General features: G+C 45.5%; 1 protein-coding gene across 1 annotated transcript in view; it reads left to right on the forward strand.

Annotated features, from left to right (window-relative positions):
• Window positions 1-27,241, forward strand: part of LOC112106592 (disks large homolog 5) — a 205,559-nt gene that overhangs the window by 102,585 nt on the left and 75,733 nt on the right. The window contains exon 3 of the mRNA XM_026653756.2: window positions 16,587-16,752. Coding sequence (XP_026509541.1) covers window positions 16,587-16,752 — 166 coding nt within the window. The remainder of the gene's footprint in view (window positions 1-16,586; window positions 16,753-27,241) is intronic.

The raw sequence follows: 27,241 nt of genomic DNA on the forward strand, positions 1-27,241 counted from the left end.
CTTATCTATCAATTAATTACATTCCATTATATTGCTCACATTCTCTAATTTCTTCACAACTGGCTCCATTTCTTTAGCCACAGGTGCCTCTCTCATTCTTTATTGTACTGGCGTTTCTCACCACGATTGTCATTCCACTCTGTAACAACCACCACCACAACTGGCACTATGATTTTAAGACTTTTCCCTTCCGGTGCCAGGCTTGTCCAAAGTACATGACTTCCACCATGAGAGCTACCATGCCCACCATTTTGTGGACTTAACCAGCGTGCCACAGGATGTGCTTTGAGACAGTCTTTCATTGAGGCTGCTTAATTTTGTGCCCTTAAATCTTAGTTACTTCAAAGCAATAAACACTTTATTCCCAATAAAGATCAGATAATTTATTTTTCACAATCTTAGTCTTGCATTTATCAGTGTCCAACTTATTTATGTTCTTATATGCATTATTTTTAACAGTGATCTTTAATCAATTTCATTTCACTTTATTTCCTCAGTGTTTCTATATCTGTGCATAGTAGAGTGACTTGTTTCTATATCCATTGGAACATTGTTAACCGATCCATAAACATGCTTTGCAAGACTTGTTTTTCAGTCAAAGGCAAACCTTCTTTGTTTCTGGCTTTTAGAATAACTATCCTCGTTCTTTCTCCAGATCAGCCCCTGGGAATCTTTTTCCTTTATGGCAACACAAGCACAAAATGTACATTTGTTAAAGCTATCTCACATTTGTCACTTGCTCCTTAGTCAACGTATGTTAAGATTTACATTACTTGTTGAAAGCCCACAAATGAATGGGAAAACAATTTAGTCATTAAGAAAGCTAACAGTATACCACATCAGAATACTTTTTATATAGCCAAATACAATAACATCAGGTTGTTGGCCTTTCACTCTGGTAATTGGCTAATTTACTGGAAAAGAGTTTAACTTATATAGTAACACTGCTCCCCCAGCCTCCTAGGGGTGTTTTGGTCTCTACTGTGTCACAGACCATTGTGACCTCCATGGGATGAGTTCTCTATTTCTTGGCTTAGTTCCCACTGTGTTCCTTAAAGGCCAGATTCAGCTGCCTTGGCCTGTCACATAAGTAGTACGTTGAGTGCCAATTATCCCCTTGTATATTCTCATTAATTTCAGACCTATGTCTGTAGTATATACACCTCTACCTCGATATAACGCTGTCCTCGGGAGCCAAAAAATCTTACTGCGTTATAGGTGAAACCGCGTTATATCGAACTTGCTTTGATCCACCGGAGTGCGCAGCCCCGCCCCCCCCAGAGCACTGCTTTACCGCATTATATCCGAATTCGTGTTATATCGGATCGCGTTATATCGGGGTAGAGGTTTATGTCAGAATATACTCCAGTCAGTATTGGTGTCTCATCACCAGGCATCCTAGCAATTCATTTGCCACGGAAGAATTCACAATTTAATTTTTTCACAGAATCTTTAATTTTTACATTTTATGAAAAAATAAAAACCATATTAATTATTAACTAAATTTTACTGAAAATACCAATGTCACTTATTCAATGCACACAACCTCTCCCTCTTGTGGCTGATTTTTTGAATGCGCTTTAAATTTACATTGCTAAACATACTTCAATAACCTGCTTCCAGCATATAGAGCAGTGGTGGGCAACCTGTGGCCCATCAGAGTAATCTGATTGCAGGCCGCAAGACATTTTGCGGACGTTGACCGTCCGCAGGCATGGCCCCCGGCAGCTCCCTGTGGCTGTGGTTTGCCGTTTCCGGCCAATGAGAGCTGCGGGAAACAATGTTTCATTTTATTCGCAGAAAAATGTAGATTTTTGTTTTTTGTATCAGAATTTTGGTTTTTTATTCTGGAAAACTAGGATTCCTGTTCATCACTTTCTGGTTCATCCATTTCCCTTTCTCGTATTTAGTATCTTGGTGTCATCTGGCAGATCATCATTGGTGTCCCTGAAAGTCTAATCTGTAGGTCTAGGCGAACTTCTCTACCTGGGTTTGAATAAAGGCAAGTGATCCAAGGTCCTTGTGTCTCCATCTTTTTCACCTTTAGTGTTATTTCTGGAAGGCTTCTTTCCCCCAGACTTCTCCATCAGCTTGACTATTCACATGCCTAGTGGCCATTCTTGCTGTCTGCTGTTTTCTTTTAGATCAATCTATCTTAGTGCCCAGTGCCTTGTTGCTTTATGGCTCCCTGTTCCAAAGACTTTACAGAAGGAATCACTGTTCTCTTTTGATTTGTTGGATGCCCTGACAGTCAGCTTGAATTCGTATGGGATACCTATGTATGGGCTCTGCTTGTTTCCCCTGTGCGGGCTGTAGGGTCAGGAAAATGCCATGCATGGTCTTCCCCTCCAGTCGGATCCCACAGAAGCAGCAGTTTCAGCTGCACACATTCAAAAACAGCCTTCATCTACTTTGCTTATTATAGCTAGCAAGGTTCTAAGAATTCTTTCTGGACTGACTGACTGACAGATCTATTTCTTCCTTATTGTGGCTTTTGTGGGCATGAGGTCAGTGAGCTGAGACAGTGTCTATCTTTGAATGGATCTTTCCAAAGCCCCTCCTTTCCCCCCTTTAGGTCTTTCAGAAATTTTAAGTTTAGTTATTTTCAGTTGAGTTTAAAGGAAATTATTTACACACTGGTAATGTTGGTTCATTGCAGTTTGCATTACAAGCACGCAGGTGCCACACATTTTGTCTTGTGCATAAACCACATGATTCTTATTGCTTTCACAGCTCATTATGGTCTCTGCCTGTCACAGCAAACAGCCTCTATAGTTCAGTATTGTACCTTTCACTTTCATTTTTTTAACGGAATGTTGCTTGCCTCTACTAATGTTTTACTTTACCTACATAGTAGTTTTCTGTTGGAATATTTCTCATTGCTTGCCTGCTATCATCTTGTTATACTACTTCTAATGTATGCATCCAAATGGTCCTTTGTCTTTAGGACATGGTCCTAGTTTTTTTGCTCTTGCTGAAGTGAACTGCTGTTTTAGTGTAAACATTTTCTTAAAACAAATGCTACACAAATAAATGACTACTAACAACTTCTGACTCTTGTCTTTTGTCTTCATTTGGCAAGAATCTTTGAGATGTTCTGAGTCATGATTCACAGGACCATAAGAATATTTTGATATTCTGAGTTCCCCTGGTGATTATTCAGCTAGTAGAAGATGCACAGCAAGTGCAAAACTTGCTGAATAATGTCTGTTTTGTTTTGGTATCTGCATGTAACAGCTGGCACTTGTTTATAATAATTTTGTGGTAAAATCTGAAGAGTGCATTTTGTTCGATGACCTCAGATTACATTTTAGCTAGATCACACAGTGCCTCATGATATCACAAGTGTGCATCACAGATATGCAACCTCTATAGAGTGAATGACTGGTTTGTCTTATTTTGTAATAAGTTGATAACATATTCTCAGGAACACTTAGATTTACTACTTCCTCACCCATCAATTACATTCAGAATTGCACTACAAAATAGTCCAGTACTGTGGTGTTTCCTGGCCAGCTTATGTTTTCCAATCCTGTCACTCATGCAATTGGCCGTAGATATTTCCTCTTTTTGGTTTAAGAACTGTGATCAAAGTATGCAATCTATAGAACTAACTTTGAGCAATATTTTTGAGTGTCAGCATGCACTACTCTCATTTGATCAGTCATCAGGGATTGTATGTTCTGCATGTAAAAGGAAAAGATTTTTGCAGATTTTTGTAAACTCAAACATTTGACGTCTAATTACTTACAGTATGAGTATTTCAACTCTTTTTAAAAGAATTTATGAAGGATACTGCAAAATCTGGATTTTGCTTTTCCTGCTCAAATATTAATGTGAAAAGGTGGGTGAGGTAATATCTTTTATTGGACCAACTTCTGTTGGTGAAGGAAACAAGCTTTCGAGCTTACAGAGTTCATCTGTCACAACTAAATAAAAGGTGGAACAGTTTGTTTAGCATAAGGAGTTCACATGTTAACATGTGACGTGTGCAGTTGCTAGGTTTGCAGTTGTAGGATAAATTGGGTTATAGATTGTTGTAATGAGCCATAAATCCAGTCTCTTTACTGAGTCCATGATTTTTAGTGTCTAACAAACGTATGCATTTAAGCTCCCAGGCTCATCTTTTGAAGGTGTTGTGCAGGTTTCCTTTGATGATGAGGACTGAGAGGTCAGATATGGAGTGATTGTTTTGTGAAAATTTAATGTTGTTGTGTGAGTGTTGTGTCATGTAGATTTTATATATGTAGTCTAACGTAAGCAAAATTAATTTTGCTTACAAACCATTCCCTAGTAGAACAATATGGCTATTTCAGTGGTAAGAACGGAACACGGTTTACCTGGAGATAGGCCAAAAAAGGTGACCTGCATACTGATTGGTTCTTGAGGCTAGATGTGAGGCTTATGTAAGCAGACAAACAAGTTGCACTTGGCAGCAATTTTATAAATATGTTTTGACAAATCTGGTTTGTCTGAAAAAGCAGGTAAGTTACTGAAAGGCAGAATTATTTAGATAATAGAGCTTTAGCCTTTAAACTTGTGCATGTTAAGACCAATTTGATTGGCTAAAGTACAGAAAGGAAACTGTTGTGTAAAGTGTGCAGCCAGGTGGAAAAAGAATACAGACCAGGAAGCACAGGTCACTTTCCTTACAGTACGTCAAGATGTCAGATGAAATACAAGACTTTTAGCATTCAGCTAGAAAAGTTCCCTTTAAGGGAAATGAAGAGTATTGAAATTTTCTTATGAGCTAGAGGCTTACTTGAGTTATTTGAAGTATATACAAGTCACCCATAAGACTACAAAAGGTCTCATAGCATTATTGAAAATGTAAAGTTGTTAGTAAATTGGGAAAATACAAGCTTTTTTTTTTTTAAAAAAAAACTTCTTTGTAGGGATAGGAGGGGGATGTATACATTATAAATGTGCATTTACCCAAGGCAAAGGGCATACATGTTTTTGATCTAGACTTTCAATAATTATCATTTTTGCTTTATTTTAATCAATACTTGTGACAAAATTAATGAGGTTACTTGAGCCCTATGAAAAACATTGCAGTTTTATTCTGCATATTTATTTTTAAAACACTGAGATCAAAACTCTTATTCTGAAGGTATTTGTAGAAGTGACCATTACTAAATTAAAAATAGTAATTGCTTTCCAGTTTTGAGGCTGCATATCATGAGAACTTGTCGTATAAGGCTAGCTACCATGCCACATTACTTAGAGGAAACTCGTGTTCCTCAGCTTAGATTTTTGACTGTGCACAAGGACGTTCTAGTCCAAAGAAGACTGGCACAGGGACATTAATTGCTGTATCACAAAGCAGGCAAGAAAAATGAGGTGAAGAAATAGAGAACAACATTTCATATGCTTAAGTCCCCAGAGCAGCCTTCATGGGCTTGCTCAGAGCTTATACAGTTGATATCTCAAGTGAAAATTGGCCATGGAAGTAGGGGAGGGGTTAATGTTTACTTAACAATGGACTGTTCTTGACCATCAGGCTTTTCATGAACATCAGGCACTCAGGTTTTCCTTTTTTTCGCCTCGGGAGTAAGCAGTTGTCAACAAGCAGTTCAAGGACCATCCCAGTGATCATTACATTATTATTGTTACAGTTCCCATAGACCTTCTAATATTCCAGTGCAAGTGGAGACAGATACATAGGCTGCTGCAGAAAGAGCGAGTTGCCTAAAAACCATGCAGCAAGTCTGTAGCAGAGCTGGAATTAGAATGCATGTTTGTTCTAGGTCTGTGCTTAACCATTAAACAACGCTGCTTCTCAGCATATGTCCACATCTTTACAAACAAGTAGTAGTTCCGGATCTTTTTTTCCTCCTTGTCTGTTTAGCCCATCTAGATCATTTTATGTACCTGTTGCTAGTTAAAGCAAACCACCAACCTGAAATACTGTGTTCCCCACCATTTCTTTGCATTACAAACCCATCATTTTGCAGGTAGTTTACAACTGTTATTTTATGTGTTTGCAGTATTGTTGCAGCCATGTTGGTCCCAGGATATGAGAGAGAAGGTAGGTGAGGTAATATCTTTTATTGGACCAACTTTTGCTGGTGGATGGTACAAGCTTTTTAGGTAGAGCTCTGTGTAGCTTGGACGCTTGCACCTTCCACCAACAGAAGTTGGTCTAGTAAAAAATATTGTGTATGAGTAGTTATCCTCGCCAAAATGATGCCAAACTTTTCATCGGGATTGGAAAATCCATCTCAAGGAGATGGGCCTTAATTTTACTCAGTGGTGACATTTGTGAATTTGTTAAAGATGGATGGGGGAACCTTATGGGTTGAGGTAGGGATGTGAAGGAGGCTCATTTGCAAATCAAGTTGAAGGGGTATCTATTTCTGCCCTAGATTGACTTCAGAACAGTTCTCATGGTTACTAGTTCTTCCATTTTTGTTGTGATAGTACTAAATTGTTAACTGAAATATTTAGCCGTATATTAATAAACATGCAGTATATAAATAAACTGCATGAACATCTAGACACTCCAGTAATAACAGGAATACAATTGAGCAAGGTGCTGTATAAACATAGGGCCTGATCCAGGAAGTTCCTTCCGCATGCATAACTCAAAGCGGAAGTTGTCCCCTTGTAGTAAAGTCACATATGTATTTAGGTACCTTTCTCTGTCTGGGCCACAGAGTAGAAGGGTGATCTCTGCCTCATAGAGTTCAGTCTAATGAAATTAGTTGACTGGTTTATTACAATATTTTAAAAACCTAGTTGGAATGAGCCATGTAGCTGCTGCTTGCATATTACTTGTATTGCCACTCCCCATGATGTAGCTGTTTAGTGATCAAAGACAAAGGGATCAGATCCTCAACACACTGGGACAACGGGTGAAGTCCTAGCAGTATAGGAATATGGGTCACAATGACATGCATTCAGTTAAGTCCATTTGCCTAGGACAGCAGTTCTCAAACTGTGGGTCGGAACCCCAAAGTGGGATGCAACCACGTTTTAATGGGGTTGCCAAGGCTGGCTTAGATTTGCTGGGGCCTGAGGCAGAAGCCCGAGCCCCACCTCCCAGGGCCGAAGCTGAAGCCTGAGGTGCTCAGGTTACAGACCCCCTGCCTGGGGTTGAAGCCCTTGGTTTTGGTTCCCCCCACCCGGGGCAGTGGGGTTCGGGCTTTGGCCCTCCCCCACTCAGGGTGGCACAGCTCAGGCTTTGGTCCCACCCTCCTGGGGTTGTGTAGTAATTTTTGTTTTCAGAAGGGGGTCGCAGTGCAATGAAATTGGAGAACCCCTGGCGTAGAATATGAACAGTTGAACTGTAGCCTCTGTACCACAGGCAAACCATGGAGAACTGCAGAGAGTTTATAAAGTAAAACTATGGGACAGTAGAGATACTGCCAAACTGTGTTCTTACACAACTATCTTTGGTATCTAGATTGTTCAATGCCTTGAAATCAATAAGAGTTGGGAGTGTACCTTAGGGAATAATGTGATTCTGAATCTCCAACCTAAAAACATCAGAGAAAGAAGACACAGTGGGTTCTTGTAGAGCCAAACACATCTGCCTTTTATTATCTCTAACCTAGCAAAACCGTATAATGCATTGGATTTCTTCTTACACTTATTTTTTATAAATTAATGATTTATCTTGTGGTAGGCACAGGCTCTTACTGAATGCCAAAAGGGACTGTTCTTTATGTCTAAGCATGTATTGATTCTGCTCCCAACTATTTCTTGTTATGTTGTGTTGGGTAAGTCACCTAAGCCAGTGGTTTTCAAACTATTTTTTTCTGGCGACTCAGTTGAAGAAAATTGCTGATGCCCATGACCCAATGGAGCTGGGGATGTAGGGTTTGGGGTGTGGGAGGGGGCTCTGGGCTGGGGCAGGGGGTTGGGGTGCGGGAGGGGGCTCTGGGAGGCTCAGGGCTGGTGAAGGGGGCTGGGGCGTGGGCTTACCTCGGGCGGCTCCCTGTCAGCGATGCAGTGAGGGTGCTAAGGCAGGCTTACTGCCTGTCCTGCCACCATGGGCCGCGCTGCGCCCCGGAAGCGGCCAACAGCATGTCTGGCTCCTAGGCGGAGGCATGCAAGTGGCTCCACGCAGCTCTCGCCTGCAGGCACCGCCCTCAAGCTCCCATTGGCTGGTTCCTGGCCAATGGGAGTGCGAAGCCAGTACTCGGGGTAGGGGCAGCACACGTAGGAGCTGGACCTGCTGCTGGCCGCTTCAGGTGTCGGAACAGGTAGGGATTAGCCTGCCTTAGCTGGGCAGAACCACCGACGGGACTTTTAATGGCTTGGTCGGTGGTGCCGACCAGATCCACCATGACCCACTGCCTTATGTTCTGCCACCCGCTACTGGATCGCGACCCACAGTTTGAAAACCACTAACCTAAGCCAACATTTTCAAATTGCCGTTGATTTTCGTTCCCTCAGTTTTTGTGCACCTTATCTGAGAGATGGTGGGCATAATTTTCAGAAGTGCTGAGAGTCCGTTGATTCATTTGAAATTGTGTGGTTAGCTCTTCTGAAAATTGGAAATACAATATCTCAAGTAATGCACCCAAAATCCGTAGCATTTTTTAAATTTTTGTGCCTCAGGTTGCCTATCCTTAAAATGGAGATAACTACTGTGGCAAATTGCCAGCACTATTATGATGGGTCCCACGCTTTCTCCTCTTGTGGGGGATTAAGGGTGCCATTTTTCGCCCCTGAACTGGGGTATCAACTGTCCCACTAGTGTCCCAGAAAAAGGGAGTGGAGAGGGAGGGACCCGGGACTGCCCTCTACTCCGGGTCCTAGCCCAGGGGCCCTAGGGATAGCGGCGAACCACTTGAACTAGCGATTCCTTCCCCAGGGCTACTTCCCTCTCTGGCCCTTCAGCTTGTGGGGCTTCCTGCCCTCTCTCCGCTTGGGCCAAGTTTCTCCCAACCCCTTGTGTCTGTAGAGTTTCTCTGCTCTGCACAAGCCGAGTTTCCCTTTACCTAGGATCTTGGTCTTCTGGCCCACCACAGCACTTTTCCAAACTGTTCTTCGCTCCAACACCAAACCACTCTGCTTCAACTCCTTCAAGCTGCTCTCCTCCAAATTGCACTCTGCTTCAACTCCTCCAACTTCCAGATTGAAGCAGGGGGGTTTTATCAGGTGACTGGCTTCATGTGCTCTAATTGGCTTAATTGGTTTCAGGTGCTCTAATTAATCTGTAGCAGCCTCTCTTCCCTCTACAGGGAATAAGGCTCTCATCATCCTGGGGCTTCCATATCTCCCATCAATCACTCTCCTGCTACCCTCTGGCCATGCTATATCACACTATCTACCTTGGTAGTGTGCTTTGAGGGCCTCAGATGAAAGCTGGTATGATTATAATAAAGGCACCTCTTAATAAGGCTTCACTTTAAAATCCTTCATCTGTATGTTATTTTTTTTTAAATTATACCTCAGGCAAATTGTCAGTTTTTGTTTTTCTTGTGGAAAACTGCATTAGAAATTACAGAATTACAAATCTCAACATAGATCTAGATTATAACTACTGATCTGTGACCTGCATCTAAGATTAGAATCTGACAGTTCTCTGGCAGAGCTAAAATTACAACTGAATTTAATGCCAGGATGTTTTGAAACAAAATACTTCAAATTAACAAGTCTTGGCTGGAAGTTAACCTCTTCTTACAGTGACCTGATCCATGGATGTTTATAGCTGTCTGAGGGAATATGCACCATTAGGGTTACCATATTTCAGCGAGCAAAAAAGAGGACGGGAGGAGCCCCGCCCTCCCCCCGCCCCCATCCTGCCCTAGCCTCGCCCCTGCCCCTTCTACTCCCTCCCACTTCCCGCCCCCCTCAGAACCCCCAACCCTCCCCCCGCTCCTTGTCCCCTGACTGCCCCCTCCTGGGACCCCTGCCCCTAACTGCCCCCCAGGACTCCACCCCCTATTTATGTACAGGCGTGACTACCTGCCCTTTCCTGGTTATTATACGCGGCCAGTCCGCATCCACATCCAGTAGTTAAAAAAAAAAAAATAAACTAATAATTTAAATTGGAATTTCATCCATTAATAAGTATTTATTATATAATTAAAACCATTCTATTGAAGGACAGATATTAAATAACACTAAATAAGTTAATGTTCAAAACAATATTAAAAATTTGAAAATTTAGAGCATGGAAACCAAAATAGCTAAAATTTAGTTTTGGCAAGATACACGGAATGGAAACTCCGGGATCTTTACCTGTCACTGAATATAGCCATCATACCAATAGTGGAATATAAAACAAGTCTACATATACTCTCCTTAAAATTTTTACTTCTGTCCATTCCCAATAATTGTAACAAATCATTATTACCTTCACTCCACTTGCCACGCGCCCCAAGCACAAAACCAAAGAAGTGAATATTTTTACCTCCCGTTAAGTTTTTAATTTCTTCCTCTAACTCAAGATAATAAGCCACCTTCTCACTGTGGGCTTGTTCCAAACTTCTGGCATTATCCTCCCATCGCACTGTAACATCAACCACCACTGCTGTATCTCCTTTTATAAATATAATATCCGGCTTTCTTAACTCACCCTTACTATTTCTCAAATGGGGCTCTATCATTGCCTTCCACCCTAATTTACCAACCTTATCTACAACTGCAGACACTACTCTATTATGCCTTTTTATCCTAGCATTCTTAGTCTTATAACGTTGTCCTGAGATATGGGGAACAGTCTCCCGCACTTTACCGCACCATCTACAAAGAGCATTCACACCTCCTCTTCCTCTTGCTAATGTCTCCCTAGTAGGATAAATATTTGCCCTAAGCTGCAATGCTGCGATATACGCTGACGATTTAACTTTACTAGAGTTTCTAAAAATCGAATTACTAATTAAATCATTTTTAAAATATTTTATCCCTATTCCCTGACATCTCAGTTCCGACCATCTTAAAAATTCCTCTTCCCTCCATTTCTTGGGATGAGATGTTACTGCACTAAATGACAATATTTTATCCACAAGATTTTCTCCTGCATATAGATAAGATAGGTCCATCCAATCATCTCTCGAGACAATATGTCTCCTCCATTTACGAATTAACATATTTGGGATTTGCACACTAAACTTAGTGAGAGCTAAACCACCATCCCTACCTCTAGAATAAAATATCCCATCTGTGATACACTGAGGTAAATGTAAAATCTCTTTAACTATTTTTCTAACTAACACATCAAGATCGTCTAAAAGATTAAAAGGGGGTTCTATTAAAAGAAGATTATAAAATAGCTTCGGTAAGATATATGTCTGTAAAATTAATATTTTTTGGGCTGGTTTTAATGGGGCCTTAATTAAATTCTCACTCCAATCTTTCAATTTTTCTTTAAGTACCGGTCCCCCTACACCTATCCAGGGATCTATTCTAGCCCCTAATCCCTGGTTGAACATATTCAATCTCCTCTGACCCTATCTGCCAATTATCCTTAGGATTAACTACATAGGTTTTATGTTTAGTTAAAATATGAAAGCCTTTCGTTTTCTTCACATTAACAGAGAGATTAGTATTTTTACAAAACTCCTCTAAGATACCCAAATTTTTAATCATTCCTTTATATGAGCTACTTAAAATTGCCACATCATCGGCAAAAGCCAATGACGTGACACCATTACCCTTAACATAAAAACCACTTCCTTCTACTTCTAATCTAGTTAAAAGGGGATCCATAGCAATATTAAACAAAATTGGGGACAACGGGTCACCCTGCTTGACCCCCCTCCTAATTAAAATAGACTCATTAGCTTCATCACCCACCCATACCCTAGTTGTGCAATTATCATAAAGGTCCCTAATAATATCTATAAAATGTTCATCTATACCAAATCTTCTCAACCCGGCTATTATATGTCCGTGTCCCACAGAATCAAATGCTTTAGCCAGATCTACGAACACTATTGCAATTTCATTCCCATTTCGTTTAGCCCCTTTAATCAAATTATCTAATATAGCAATATTTTCCTCACACCCAGGGGCGGATATAAACCCTTTTTGTCTACTACATATCTTAACTGTTTCCACCAGTCTTTTTGCTAATATTTTGGTATAGATTCTAATCCAAACTGACCCAATTGTCAATGGTCTCCAAGATGTTAACTTCTTCATTTCCTCCTCATCTTGTGTCTTTGGTATTAAAATCGTTCTATTTTTCTTAAATTCATCTGGTACCTGTCTATTTAGAAACCATATATTAAAAATTTTTGTAAGTATTAAGGAGTCTAAATTAAAAATATCCCACAAATTGCTCACTTTTACTTTATCTGGGCCAGGAGCACTATCTTTTCTTATTTCTCTTAAAGCTATTCTAATCTCATCCACAGAGATCGGACTCATTAATATATCATTATCCGCATTCTCTGTGGATGATGGCCACCCTATCATATTACCATGTCCAATTGTTCCCAAAATATTGACATAGTATTCCTCAATTTCTTTCATAGGGATAGCACACTTAGCCTTATCTGGCTCTCCCATTATAATGCGAGTCAATCTTCTTCTATCCTTATCAAATAATTGTTGATAGAATTTATACTTAGCTTTCTTTGTAGCATATCTCCTAATTGCATTAAATTGCTTCCTTCTCCCCTCCTTTCTCATCTTCCCTTTTCCTTTATTCCTCAACTCTATTTGACTTTCATTTCTAGGGTCCTTTCCCTCTACTAATGAATAACATAATTTTTCCAACATTGCCCAACCGAGAGCTTTTGTTAAATCCTCCTTTAATAATCCTTCAATTTCCCCTAAACTATTTATTATTTCTCTTCCCTCCCTACTTTGTTTTCCCCGTTTACATATTTTCTCCACTAAATCCACTTCTGGGTGTCCTTTTAGTGGGAAAATCCTCTCTCTTGGGGGCGGAATTTCTAATATATTTACTCTAATGTCCTCTACCTCAGTCACTTCCTCCCTATCTCCTGTTACCACTAACTTCTTCTTTGCTAATTCTCGTCTTTTATCTGATATTTGTTTATTCGTTTTGGTCCTCATCTCGCTCTCAATACATTTATTTATATTCCTTTTCCCAATATATTTCCTTTCCAACTGTATAAGCTGCGCAACCTCATCTTTGGTCCATATACGAGATCTAGTCGATCCCTCTTTGATCTTACTTTTAGCAGCCATATCTTCTTTTCTTTGCTCATTCCTCACAGCAGGGTGTCTATGTCTACAGTGTTGGCTCAATCCAGATCTAGTATGAAAACCAAGCCCACAGACCGAGCACGTATGGCTCTTCATTGGGGTATCCACCTTCTTGGGTATGCACTTGGGGTAGTGGCAAGCTATATTATGATATTGAGAAGATTTTCCACATTTACTACATACAACTCGTATGGCTTTACTTTTATGAACCACATTAATGTGTTTGGCCCATTTACCAAATGTTGGTAATATCTGGGGACATATTGGACAATTAAAACTATCAACGGGATACTCTAAATAAAAAACCCCATCTTTCCATGAACTACTTTCTAATATATTTATATTACTACCAGTACTGTTAAGATCCTTATTACGATCCCTATTAAAATCAGTACTTGGTCTAAAACTATTTAATAAACTAGACCCATTAACTAAATGAGCATTAAGATATCCCGATTCGCTAACATATGGATCATCAAATGTACTTAAATACTTAAAATCTGGATTGAAACTTTCCATAGTTAAATCATTAAAAGTGTCCCTTGTAAAAACCATCGGTAAGATAGATAAAATCTCCTCACCATGATCATCACAAACATTCTCCTCTACCTCCTCTCCATGCTCCACTGGGAGGACTTGATTCTCACTCTCATGCTCATGAGACTTCATTATAGTCCACACCATTTTATCCATTGGTCCAGCGACCCTGATCACACCCCTAATATATTTAACACTGTCAGCCGGGGCATCAAAGCCAACAGCGGGGGCGTTATTAACCCGGTCCAGCGCCAATCCGGTATAAAAATATAAATTACTTTTTTCCATAGCTAAAAGATTTACCCTTCTCAGGGGGAAACTAACCCTTTCCAGGGGGAAACTAACCCGTACCTGGGGGAAACTTACCCTTTCCAGGGGGAAACTAACCCGTGCCTGGGGGAGACTACCCTTACCAGGGGGAATCTAACCCTTACCAGGGGGAATCAACCCGTACCTGGGGGAGGCTACCCTTACCAGGGGGGCATCCATGTGGCACCATATGGGGCTGCCCAACCCCGTCCCACACCCCACTGAATGTGGGATGTGGGTTCGTCCTCCGCAATCCGCCTGGCTATCCAAGCCAGTTACCGGCTCTCACCACGAGGAGGTAGCGGTTGGACTTGCAATCCAGAGGCTTTCCTCAAAGAGGGGTCCCAAACAGCATAATGTCGAGCTCTAACGGGCGTGTGAGAAAAGGCTCAGATCTTGGTAGGGGTTGCCCCTATTGACCGGGCTCACGCCCACCCCCACCTCACCGATAACCCATTCTCTCACTACCCTCAGGCAATGTTTCCGTCCAAACCCGACAGCTGAGAGGGTCCAGAGACGCATGGAGAGCCATTAAGAGAGCCATAAGCCTCCCTGCCTCTTGTCCCCTGACTGCCCCCTCCTGAGACCCTCCCCCCCATCCTAACTGGCCCCCTAGGACCCTACCACCTACCTGTACCCTGACTGCCCCAACCCTTATCCACACCCCCACCCCCAGACAGACCCCTGGGACTCCCACGCCCCATCCAACCACTCCCCCCCCGACAGCCCCTCCCCAGAACTCCCGACCCATCTAAACCCCTCTGCTCCCTGTCCCCTGACTGCTCCGATCCCTCTCCCCACCCCTGCCCCCTGACAGCCCCGCTCCCAGAACTCCCAACCCCCCCCGCCCCGCTCCTTGTCCCCTGACTGCCCCCTCCTGGGACCCCTGCTCCTAACTGCCCTCCAGAACCCCACCCCCTACCTAAGCCTCCCTGTTCCTTGTCCCCTAACTGCCCCCTTCTAAGACTCCCCCCACCCTAACTGCCCCCCCTAGGACCCTACCCCCCTACCTGTACCCTGACTGCCCAAAGCCTTATCCACCCCCCCCCAGAAAGTTCCCCCCAACCTCCCGCCCCCCCCGCCCCCGTCTCTTGACTGCCCCTTCCAGAACCTTCCTGCCCCTTCTCCGACCCCCTGATCCCCTTACCCTGCCGTTCGTCCCGGCACGCTGGGCAGCAGGGGAGGAGGAGCGGGGGAGGAGCTCCAGACTGCCGGAGGCGATCTGCGAATGCAGGGAGGGAGGGAGGGAGGGAGTGATCTCTGCTGCAGGGGAAGCGGAGGAGGGGCTCTCTCTGGCTGTCGGAGCCCCATGTAAGTGGCACCATCCGGCCGGCTGCCCTGTTAGCCGCACGCGCTCTGCATGGGGGGGGAAGTCCGGACATTTACAAATTCCCGCCGGACGCTATTTTTAGCTCAAAAAGCCGGACATGTCCGGGGGAATCCGGACGAATGGTAACCCTATGCACCATCAGTCACTGCTGAAATTTAAAAAACAACAAGAGTGATTCAGCCATCTAAACCTCATGTGTGACAACCCATTTGGGAGACTGTCGTGTAATTCAGCTTGATAAATATGTGGTTAACTCATTTTAGAAAATAATATTTAAAATGTAATGCAAGATACTTTTCATATGTACCTTTTTGATTTTTTTTTTAAAAGGCATATTTCAAATGTACTGGATTGATCTGTTGTGATGTGTCAAGGGGTATTGAATTGTTTTGTCACTCAGTACAGGTATTACATACCAGTTTCTTTTTGAATGTCAAAGCTGTTATATAATGTTTAATGTCTTTATAGATTTTTGTACCATCTTGATCCACAATGTTTGGGCATGGATTCTATCCTGGCAGCTGATTTCGTGAAGCTTGAGAGACTGTCTCAAAATGTCTCAGGCTTTCCATGTTTTATTATCCTGCATCATCAGTGGTGGCAAATAGTTAACTAAAGGTCAAGTTATTTTAAAGAGAGAGTCAATTGTAATACTTTGCAAAACAGTGAATGTATATAGTTAGGTTAAGTGTGTGTGTGTTGCGGGAAGCGGGGTGGAATTCTGGAGCAGCTGCACTGTTGTTGTTGTTCTTCCTGGTGTAGACTAGCAAAGCTGCTACATGCACTGATGGATCTTATTCCAGTTTCATCCATGCAATAGGCTCCACCATTGTTAATAACAGCTTTGCCCATAGTAGGGATTTGCAACACTGCAGCCACACCAGCAGCTGGCAACCAGTGTCTGTAATTGGGACAAATATCCAGTGTAGACAGAGGCCTCTCTATCTGCTGCTACTTATTTCCCATAAAATGTCTTGCACTTCTAGCACCTTGACTTGTCAACAGAGTCACCAACAAGTATGTAAGGGCCTCGATCTTGCAAACCAATCTGCATTGTCAGATCCCTGCACCCACTCAGTCTGAGTGAGTTCATTGGAGCCTCACGAGCCAGCATGCAGGACTGCAGCTTGTGTGGTTTTTTTTTTTTTTAAACAAAATTCTTATGCATGGTTTTTATCCATTTAGCCTGGCTAATTGTAATGAAAATATATTATTCGTTCAAGCCTTGAGAAGTTATCTGACAATCTAATCAAAATGTTTATATTCTTATCAGGTACAACAGGCAAAGCATCATCCCCACCACCTGTCTTAGACACAAGGCAGATGAATGAGAAACTAGAGACTATTTTATTTCAGCTCCGCCAGGTTACACGTGAGAGGGATGAGTTACGCAAGCGCCTTGCACTCTCATCTCCTGGATCAACCTTCGATGACTGCAGGTACAAAAAAAATACATTTTATATTTGAATACATGTCTTTAAGGGGTGCTGTACGTATTTTGGTTTTCATGAGTTACATGGACTGCCATTCACAGCTAAAGCAGTGAGCAAGTAGATTGCAAAATGTGTTTATACCACTCCCAGAATGTGTACACCTGGCACTAATATTTGTTGCTGACTCATGTGGATGATGAAAAGATACAGCTTTGTAGTTCCTGGGTGTTACCTCAACAGAAAACAAATGTCATGTGCCTATAGAAGGGCATTTTTCAAGCCCACTTTGCTGTTGGGTTCAAATGAGGATTGGCAGCACGCCAGTCCATGGAAATTCATTTGTCATTGGGTATGAGTCCATTCTCCACAGACCTGAGTCTCCTCTCACCACTTACCTTTGTAGTTTTTGGGGGGGCTGAGACCTACCACAAGGTCCTATGTTTTCTGGGGAACAGTGTTCTCCTAACTTCTTCCTGGGATCCTCAGCGGAAACTGGGTGACCACATGTAGGATTAAGAGCCACCTATTACTGCCCATTGCTTCTGAGCTAATGATTAGAAAGAGAGGGGTGATCAGCTCTTCCACTCCAAGAGTTCTGGTGCCAGAGTATATAAAACACTTGCAAAACCCACTTGCCCACAGTGAGTGGGCTTCTTAGGGCTGGAAAGTCACTGGCTCCTTCCTTGGAGAGGAGGGGTGAAGAAGTCATAGCTAATGTTATTGAGGAGGGGAGGGGAAAGTCAGTGGGCAAAATAGATAGAGCTGCTTCTGTTTACAAAGCAAAGGAGAGGAAGCCAAGGAGCAGAGCAAGCTCCGAACCACTTATCTTTGGGAGTAAGAGAGGAGGCCAGAAGCTTTCTGTGTGAGAGCAGGGCAAATGGACTAGCAGCGGCTACAGAGCCCTGCATAGAGATATGGCCCAGCCAAAATCCCTTGTAGGGCTCCCCACCACTAGCTTACTGGGTATGCAGCATGTACTGATTGTGGGGGCTGCACACTATTAATGTGTAACTCTCCATCAAGCAATGCTGGGCAGCCACAAATTTAAATAATTAGTGCCGCCCCCAATAAACTAAGCCTGGGTAACCCCAATATTCATTGTTTTAATTTGAAAAGGGGGCTGCCTAGCAATCCGTTGTTGTTAGGTGGGAAGCATTAATTCAGAGTATGGGGTCTCCAAGGGAGGTGCGTGGAGATGGGGAAAGAGTTGGTTTGTTTTGAAGGAGTGAGGATGTGAACCTATAGAAACATGGGTTTGAAGGGCTAAGCTAGTACAGGTATTTTCCACCAACACTAGTAGACTCAGCCCTCAGCATAGTACTTGTCAGGGAAATATGTTGAGTCCTGGAGTAAATTTAGCCCCACGGCCACTGGATGCTGAAATGCATTTGCAAAGCACAGACTTCCTGGGAGGCCTGAGGCAAATCTTAGTCTGCGCCTCAGTTTCCCCATCTGTCAGTGTTGATGCCTATTGTTATGGGGTCTCTGCTAACCTGAGTATTAGAAGCAAGACTGTTAACTATGAACTTTCAGTCCCTCTGAACGTGATCAGGATTTGAACCAGTGAACTGGAGTTGAAAGGCTGTGTTTTCCATTACCAATCTCTGAGCCAGCCATTCTACATACCTCACAGGGGTGCTGTGAGACTTACTTAATGAGCATTAAACCCTTTGAACTTCTGTCACATATTCTATCAAAGGATCTCCAAAGCGTTTTTGTGTATCATTTGGCCAAATCCTAAAGTTATTAAGTTTTCACTTAGTCCTTACTCAGGCAGAACTCCCATTTGAAGCAGACTGAGTTTGCCCGACTTAAGGATTTGACTGCTTGACTATTTTAAAACAATAATTTCTTGTAATATAAGTCAGGATATTATTGTAAGGTTCTGTTGGGCTTTTAGAGTGCCAAGTTTTTTTTTTTTTCTTTGAACAAGAGATCAATCCACCGCTATAGCTGCAGGAAATGTGTGCAATGGAAAATATATTTATAAGCTTTTCACAGTCTTAAGAACAACTTTTTAAAAATATTGTGGTTGACCAATGTTTAAACACCTTATATTAAAGAGGAATAGGTACTAGCTTCCAAACAATTAAAGGGATTTCAGAAATAGGAAATGAATAGATTGAGTTGACTTCACTTTCATTCTTTAATACTTTTACATATTACTTTTAATTTCCATTTTGCAGTCCTTCCCCATGCGAAACTCCCATTGATCTTTGTAGGACCCTAGGGTTGGGCCCAGACAGTGTAAGTAGAGCTGTGCGAATATCCATTTTTTCTTCTTCGAGTGATTGCTCATGTGTATTCCACAATAGGTGCGCGTGCTCGCCACGTGCACCAGTGCCGGACGCAACCCCTGGAGTGGCGCCTCCATGGCGTGGTATAAGGAGCGCTGCACGCTCCCGCCACCCTCAGATCCTTCTTGCTGCCAGTGAAGATGCTTCGGAACTGCTCTGCTGCAGCTTTGCTGTAGCTCATCCCCAAAACTGCTTGTTCATTCAGTGTATGGTACCTGTAGTTAGTTAGTTGTTTAGTTTAGTTTAGTTTAGTTTAGCTAGTGCGCCCAGGCCGGGGCATGCCCTGTGCCCTGGGTTTTAAGTCGTGCGACACTTGTAGGCAATCTGTGCCAGTGAGTGATCCACACACGGACTGTTTATGCTGTTTGGGGGAGCCCATCTCAGCGATCGCTGCAAGATTTGCAAGTCGTTTAAGCCTCCGACCAAGAGAGAAAGGGACATTAGGCTCCGGGCTATTCTGATGGAGTCGGGGCTGACCACGGCTCCGGCGTGCCGCTCCTAGTCGACACAAGGCACCTCAATGTTGGTGCGCAGTGACCCTTTGGCGCCATCGACTAGTTGGCACCGCTCCCCGTCCATGGGGTACACCAAGAAGGCTAGGAAGAGGCCTTCTTCACCGCAGCACTGGAGTAAACCCAGGACAGAGGCTAGACCCATGTTGGGCAGTCCTTGATCCCCACTGGCCGCTAGGCCTCCTACTCAAGTCGAGTGGAGTAGCCCAGCCAATTTGGAGCAGGCCTCCCTGGATGCCCTACACACTGGAGGCCCTGCAGGCAGCCGGTACCAGGAGCACCGCCAATGTCGGCCCCGCGCTCCAGAGGCAAGCCACCGCTGGTATCTCCGCAGTCACCCCCGGCTCGGTACCGGTCTCGGTCGAGGGAATGTTCCCGATGCCATTCGTTGCCCAGCGACCGTTCAGGGCAAAGTCCATGTGGATCGCCCTGGACACCCCCCAGGCTGTCTGGTTGGGTTCTGTCTGACCGAGACTCTTGGCACTGCTCCACCTCGAGGAGCGAACACCGACGGGACCGAGGCAGACGACGCCAAAGGTGCTCATCTTGGAGGGGCTATTGCAGCCGGTCACAGCATGAACGTTGACGTCATTCCCGTTCGTCGTCCCGCTCCAGGACCCCGCCACAGCACCGCCTCCGCAGCCCCGGGCGTTGATCACCTGCGTCTCGCCGTCGCGGGTCCGCCCACTGAAGCCAATCGCGGAGCAGTTGTTACTGATGGTACTGGTCCTCCACGTCGGGATCGTGGTCCTGTGGTCAGCATTGCTCCCGGCGCCACCGCTTCTCCCGGTCCAGGGACAGTGGCAAGTCATATGTCAGCCTGGCCTCCCTTCGTAGTTGTCCATCGATGGGCCAGGCTGAACAGCCAGCTCCGCCGGTGCCACAGCAGGTGCAGAGGCACCAGGCCCCATGGCCGGTCCAATGGTACCAGTGGGCACTGTGGCCCCTGATGCAGCCCACGGGTGGGGCTTGCTCAGTGGCCGGAGCCTCAGAAGGACCATTGGCCTCCCTCTCCAGACCTCCAAGGAAGGAGTCGGTGGGATGTACATCCTTGGCACCGTGCCTGGAGACCGACCAGGTGGTGGACCCTCCGGTGCCGATGGACACACAAAGTACCGCACCGGCCTCTTCACCCTCCCTGGATGAAGCGATTATGGCCCCTTCTCCCTCCGTCCTGCAGGAGGACTTTAGGGCCCACCAAGAACCTTTAAAAAGGGTAGCATCAAGCCTCCACCTCCAAGCAGAGGAGATGGAGGAGCCTTCGGACTCCCTGTTTAATGTACTGTCCTCCTCGGCAACGGGCAGGGTGGCCTTGCCTCTCCACGAAGGAGTGGCGAAAATTTCAAATGCCCTGTGGCAAACCCCGGCCTCATTGGCCCCTATCTCTAAGAGAGCGGAACGCAAGTATTTTGTACCCGCCAAGGGGCATGAACACTTATACACTCACCCTGCTCCTAACTCCCTGGTGGTCGAGTCAGTCAACCACAGGGAACGGCAGGGCCAACCAGCCCCTACCCCGAAAAATAAAGATTGAAGGAGGCTGGACTCATTTAGAAGAAAAATTTATTCGTCCTCAAGCTTCCAGTTACGGGTGGCGAACCACCAGGCTCTCCTGGGCTGGTATGAGTTCAATCTGTGGGGCTCCCTGCCCAAGTCCGAGGATTCCCTCCAGGAGTGCGACAGGAAGGATTTCAAAGCGCTGGTGGAGGAGGGCACAGCGGCTGCCGGGGCAACCCTGCAGGGAGCTTCGGATGCAGCAGACACGGCCGCGTGGTCCATGGCCTCCGTGGTGTCCATGAAAAGGGCGTCATGGCTCCTGCTCTCTGGCCTGTCCAGCGAGGTGCAGACCTCCCTGTAGGACCTCCCGTGTGATGGCAAAGCTCTCTTTGCGGAACAAACGGATACGAAGCTGCATGGCCTGAAAGACTCCTGCACGACTCTCCAGACTCTGGGTCTCTATGTTCCGGCTCTGGCTAAACCTAAGTTCAAGCCGCAGCAGACTCTCGCTCAGGCCACCCATTCAAAATATGAGACTGCTTATAAGAAGTCGTGGGACTATAAGAGGCGCCCACAAGAGGCAGTCTCGGCCTGCCCCCCAGCCTGGGTCCTCCAAGGGCAAGCAAGCGGGGAAAAGGCGGTTTTGACGGGACACCCGGGGGCGCCATGCCAGTTCTCATCAGGGATCCACCTGCAAAAAAGCTTCCCTTCTCCAATTGGTTGTGCGTTTTCCTCCTGGAGTGGTCGCAGCTGACCTCGGACCAATGGGTCCTCAACACCATCTCCCGGGTCTACACCTTCCAGTTTACTTCCTCTCCGCCCAACCACCCCCCGTCCCTCCTGGGGAACCCCTCGCATGAGGCTGTGCTCAAGCAGGAGGTGGGGCGGCTCCTGGGCCTAGGAGCGGTGTAAGCGGTACTGGGGGAGTTCAAAGGCAAAGGGTACTACTCCCGCTATTTCCTTCTCCCGAAGGCCAAAGAGGGGCTCAGGCCCATCTTGGACCTAGGAGGCCTGAACCAATACATGGTGAAGCTCAAGTTCCGCATGGTCTCCCTGGCCTCCATCATCCCCTCCCTGGATCCCGGGGACTGGTACGCCTCCCTCGATCTGCAGGACACGTACTTCTACATTCATATATTCAAGAGGCACAGACGCTTCCTCCGTTTCACGGTGGGACAGGAACACTACCAAGTTACGGTCCTCCCTTTTGGCCTGTCCACTGCCCCCAGGGTATTCACGAAATGTATGTTGATGATGGCGGCCTACCTCAGGCGCCGGGGGGGTCCAGATCTTCCCCTATCTGGACGACTGGTTGGTCAAGGGGAGCTCCCGGTCGCAGGTGCAGGATCACGTGGCGCTTCTTCTGCCCACATGCACCACTTTGGGCCTGTTGGTAAACAACACCAAGTCCACATTAGTCCCGGTACAATGCATAGAGTTCATTGGGGCAGTCCTGGATGCCTCGTCGGCGAGAGCCTCCCTCCCCCCGGACAGGTTTGAGACCCTGAAGGGGCTCATCGACATGGTCACAAGGTTTCTGGTGACAACAGCCAGAGCGTGCCTCCAGCTCTTGGGTCACATGTCAGCGTGCACGTATGTGGTCCGTCACGCCAGACTCAGGATGAGGCCCTTCCAGCTCTGGTTGGCCTCGGAGTTCTCCCAGGCCAGGGACAGGATGAGCAAAGTCCTCAGTACCCGAGCCAGTGATCACCTCCCTATGGTGGTGGTCCTCCCCAAGAAACATTCTCCAAGGGGTCCCGTTCAGGGGTAGGGCCCCGCCGCTGGAACTGGTGTCCGACGCCTCGGACCTGGGATGGGGGGCCCAGATGGGGAACGTTCATACCCAAGGTCTGTGGTCAGCTCAGGATCTGGCCTTCTGCTCGCACCTAGAGGGCCGGGTGGTGAGGGTCCTCACGGACAACACGGCCTCTACGTTCTACATCAACAGACAAGGCGGGGCCCAATCCTCTGCCCTCTGCCATGAAGCCCTCAGGCTGTGGGACTTTTGTATAGCCCACGACATCTGCCTACAGGCCTTCCATCTGCCGGGCGCCCGGAACGTGCGAGTGGATCGCTTGAGCAGGGACTTCTCCTCTCAGCATGAGTGGTCTCTCCACCCAGAGGTGGTGCACAGACTTTTCCAAGTGTGGGGAACTCCCCAGATGGACCAGTTCGCGACTCGGCAGAATCGTCGCTGTCCCCGGTTCAGCTGAGAGGGGGGCTGGGACGAGGCGCTATCTCCGATGCCTTCCTCCTGCCCTGGTCAAGCCAGTTTCTCTATGCCTTTCCCCAGTTCCCGCTGATCGGCAAGGTCCTGGAAAAGATAAAGACGGACAAGGCCCGGGTCCTTCTGATTGCCCCGGCATGGCCCACGCAGCATTGGTACAGGACCCTTATGGGCCTGGCGGTCGCCCCGCTGTGACCGTTGCCGTCCCGCCTGAACCTGCTCTCCCAGGACTAGGGCTGTCTCCTCCACCCCAACCTAGCGGCACTCCACCTCATGGTGTGGCTGCTCAATGGTTAAGTAGGGAGGAAAGGATGTGCTCGGAAGGGTTTCAGCATGGCCTCCTAGAAAGCAGGTGGCCCTCCACACGCCGAGCCTACTTGGCAAAGTGGTTTCGGTTTTCCAGATGGGTGGATGAGCGGGGTGTTTCCCTGGTGGCCGCCCTGATCCAGCTTATTCTGGACTACCTCCTTCACCTTAGAGCCCAGAGCCTGGCGCCTTCGTCAGTCAAGGTGCATCTGGCGGCCATATCGGCCTTCCATCTGCTGGTGCAAGGCCACACGGTATTCTCCCATGCTATGACTGGCCGATTCTTAAGGAGTTGGATCATCTCTTCCCATATGTTAGGCCCCTTGTCCCAAAGTGGGACCTAAACCTGGTGTTGGCCTGTCTCACGGGGGCCCCTATTTAAGCCGCTAGCCATGTGCTCCTGGTCACATCTCTCGTGGAAGGTGGCCTTCCTGGTTGCGATCATGTCGGCTAGGTGGGTCTCAGAACTCAGGGATCTGACCACAGAGCCCCCGTCCACAGTGTTTCATAAAGATAAGGTCCAGCTCCGCCCACACCCTTCGTTCCTCCCGAAGGTGGTCTCCGCCTATCACATGGATCAGGACATTTTTCTGCCGGTCCTCTGCCCCAAGCCCCATGCGTCCAGTGAGGAGCGCCGCCTCCACACGGTGGATGTGAGACAGGCTCTGGCTTTTTACCTGGAGCGGACTAAGCCATTCAGAAAGTCCTTGCAACTGTTCATCGCCTCGGCCGAGCGCATGAAAGGTCGGCCGATCTCCATTCAGCGGCTGTCCAACTGGATCACCTCGTGCATCCGTACCTGTTATGACCTGGCGGGAATCCCTCCACCACCAATTGTGAAGGCACACTCGACTAGGGCGCAAGTCTCATCGGCTGCCTTTGTCCATGTCCCCATTCAGGACATTTGTAGGGCTACCATGTGGTTTTCAGTTCACCTCGCACTATGCGATTGTCTCTCAGACCAGGGCGGACACCGGGTTCGGTAGGGCTGTGCTCCGTCCCGAGAGTTTGTGAACTCCTTCCCACCTCCAACAGATATAGCTTGGAATCACCTATTGTGGAATACACATGAGCAATCACTCCAAGAAGAAAAGACAGTTACCTTTTCCATAACTGGTGTTCTTCGAGGTGTGTTGCTCATGTCAATTCCAGATCCCGCACTCCTTTCCCTCTGTTGGAGTTGTCTGGCAAGAAGGAACTGAGGGTGGGGGGAGCGCGCAGTGCCCCTTATACCGCACCATGGAGGCGTCACTCCAGGGTTCGCTGGGGCACTCCCCTAGGGGTACTGCTAGGGGAAAAATTTCCAGCGCCGGTGCACATGGTGAGCACGCACACCTATTGTGGAATAGACATGAGCAACATCTCGAAGAACACCAAGTTACGGAAAAGGTAAGTTTTCCCCCCCCCCCCCCCCGGCTTCGGTGGCCAAACCAAAAAGAAAAAGTAAATAATTGTAACATTATGTTTGACCCAGAAGAACACATTTTGTTTAGTTTTTGTGGTTTTGCCTCATTTCCATTTTATTAAAGAATTTGAAGTACAATTCATATGAAAAGTTATTTCAAATGAAAAAGTTAAAACATTTTGTTTTGAAAATGTTGAAACAAAACATTTTATTTTTCAGTTTGTTTTTTTGACAGAAACAATTTGTCAAATGCTTTAAACGTTTTGGTCAACCCAAATCTGTATTTGTTTGGTGAAAAAATGTTTTGTCCTTAAATTTTCCCCCAGCTCTAAATGTAAGTGTTTTTTTGTTAGCTTTTATTATACCTGTGCTTTTCCTTCTGTTTGTGGGTATAGACAGGTAGTATTGACAAACTGAGATCCTGGCGTGTCATGATGGGGGTGGGGGATTAAAAACTCGTCTATAGGAGTGGAGTATGCTGGAAAAGGGGAGTGGTTGCTTCAAAAGTAGGGTGCATGTTGTCATGCCAGAGAGTGCTAGCTGAACTGAGTTCTGAGTTGCCACACATTTAGCTCCTGAAAAGAGAAAAAGCAGTGCCCTGTGATGTGCCAAGTCTATCTGATACTTGGCATCCTGCTGGGTAAAAGCAGGATTGCTCATGCTAAAGTAACATCTGTCAGTGACTGTGTGTGCATGTACATATGTTGTGCAGCATGTACATGGTGGTGTAGCCAGTATTTGGCTAGAGTTTATGCATTGAAGGAGTATGTTACATGCTTACAGGTACTACTCTAATTGCCCTTATTCATAATTTTTCCTTAAAGAATTTGAAACACAAAAAATGAAAGCTGCATTTGAGAGCTGACAGTACATTGTGTGTAGTCTGTAACAATTACTGCACATAGAGTGGAGATATTAAATGTAAACATTTTCAAGCTGCTAGGAGATATTGCCAGCAATAGAGGCACTGGTTATTCGTCTTAGTTTGTATTTCCTTGTTAATGTGACCAGATCCCAATTTTGCCCTGATGTATACCAAAGGCAATACCATTGGAATCCAAAGGGAGTTTCAGTGGGGGTTATTTAGTAGAACCTCAGAGTTACGAACACCTCGGGAATGGAGGTTGTTCGTAACTCTGAAATGTTCATAACTCTGAACAAAAGGTTATGGCTGTTCTTTCTAAAGTTTACAACGGGACATCAATTTAAAACAGCTTTGAAACTTGTGCAGAAGAAAAATGCTGCTTTTAACTATCTTAATTTAAATGAACAAGCACAGAAACAGTTTCCTTACCGTGTCAAATCTTAAACTTTCCCTTTATTTTTTTTTAGTATTTTACTTTTAACACAGTATTGTACTATATTTGCTTCCCCCTGCCCCCGGTCAGGGTCTCTGCTGCTGCCTGATTGTGTACTTCCGGTTCCAAATGAGGTGTGTGGTTGACTGGTCAGTTCGTAACTCTAAGGTTCTATTGTATATGAGTCAAATCAGGATTTGACCCATAATTCTTACGCTTTGGATGTATAGATTTGTTTATATTCTTTGAAACTATGATATTTCTATAAAATATAACAAATATCTCTTTAATGAAAATAATCTCCCTGCTCTAGGGAACATACACCTCTACCCCGATATAACGCTGTCCTCAGGAGGCAAAAAATCTTACTGTGTTATAGGTGAAACCGCGTTATATCGAACTTGCTTTGATCCGCCGGAGTGCGCAGCCCCGCCCCCCCGGAGCACTGCTTTACCACGTTATATCCAAATTCGTGTTATATCGGGGTAGAGGTGTAGTTCTTCAACTTGGGGCAAAGTAAAATTGCCCAGATCTGAACTCTGATCTGACTACTGTATAGTTTTAAAAGGATGTGTATTGCTGTAACAATATGATCTTTGATTTTTTGATCTACAATATAATTCTATCTGCATTTCCACACTGGCTTCAGTTTGTGGGGCTTAAACCTCTAAAATGGCAATATAGAACGTTCTTCTGTTTACATCTGGACCAGCTATCTAGGATACAAGTACTGGCATCATTGTCATTAGTGCCATCTTTTTGTAGGTAGTTAGATTGTGTACACCTGCAGTATTTCTGTGTGTTTATTTCCAGCTGAGTGTTATAAGGTAAGGATTCTAAATATTAACTTTAGCGGAGTTTGAGACATAGGACATTCTTTCTTCACTTTACAGTAAAACAAATGTTCGTTTGCCTTTGAGACAGGCTTAACAGTTGCCTTTTGGTTGAATCTC

This window comes from Terrapene carolina, unplaced genomic scaffold, assembly GCF_002925995.2.
Source record: "Terrapene carolina triunguis isolate 2854851 unplaced genomic scaffold, T_m_triunguis-2.0 Scaffold148, whole genome shotgun sequence".
NCBI lineage: Eukaryota > Metazoa > Chordata > Testudines > Emydidae > Terrapene > Terrapene triunguis.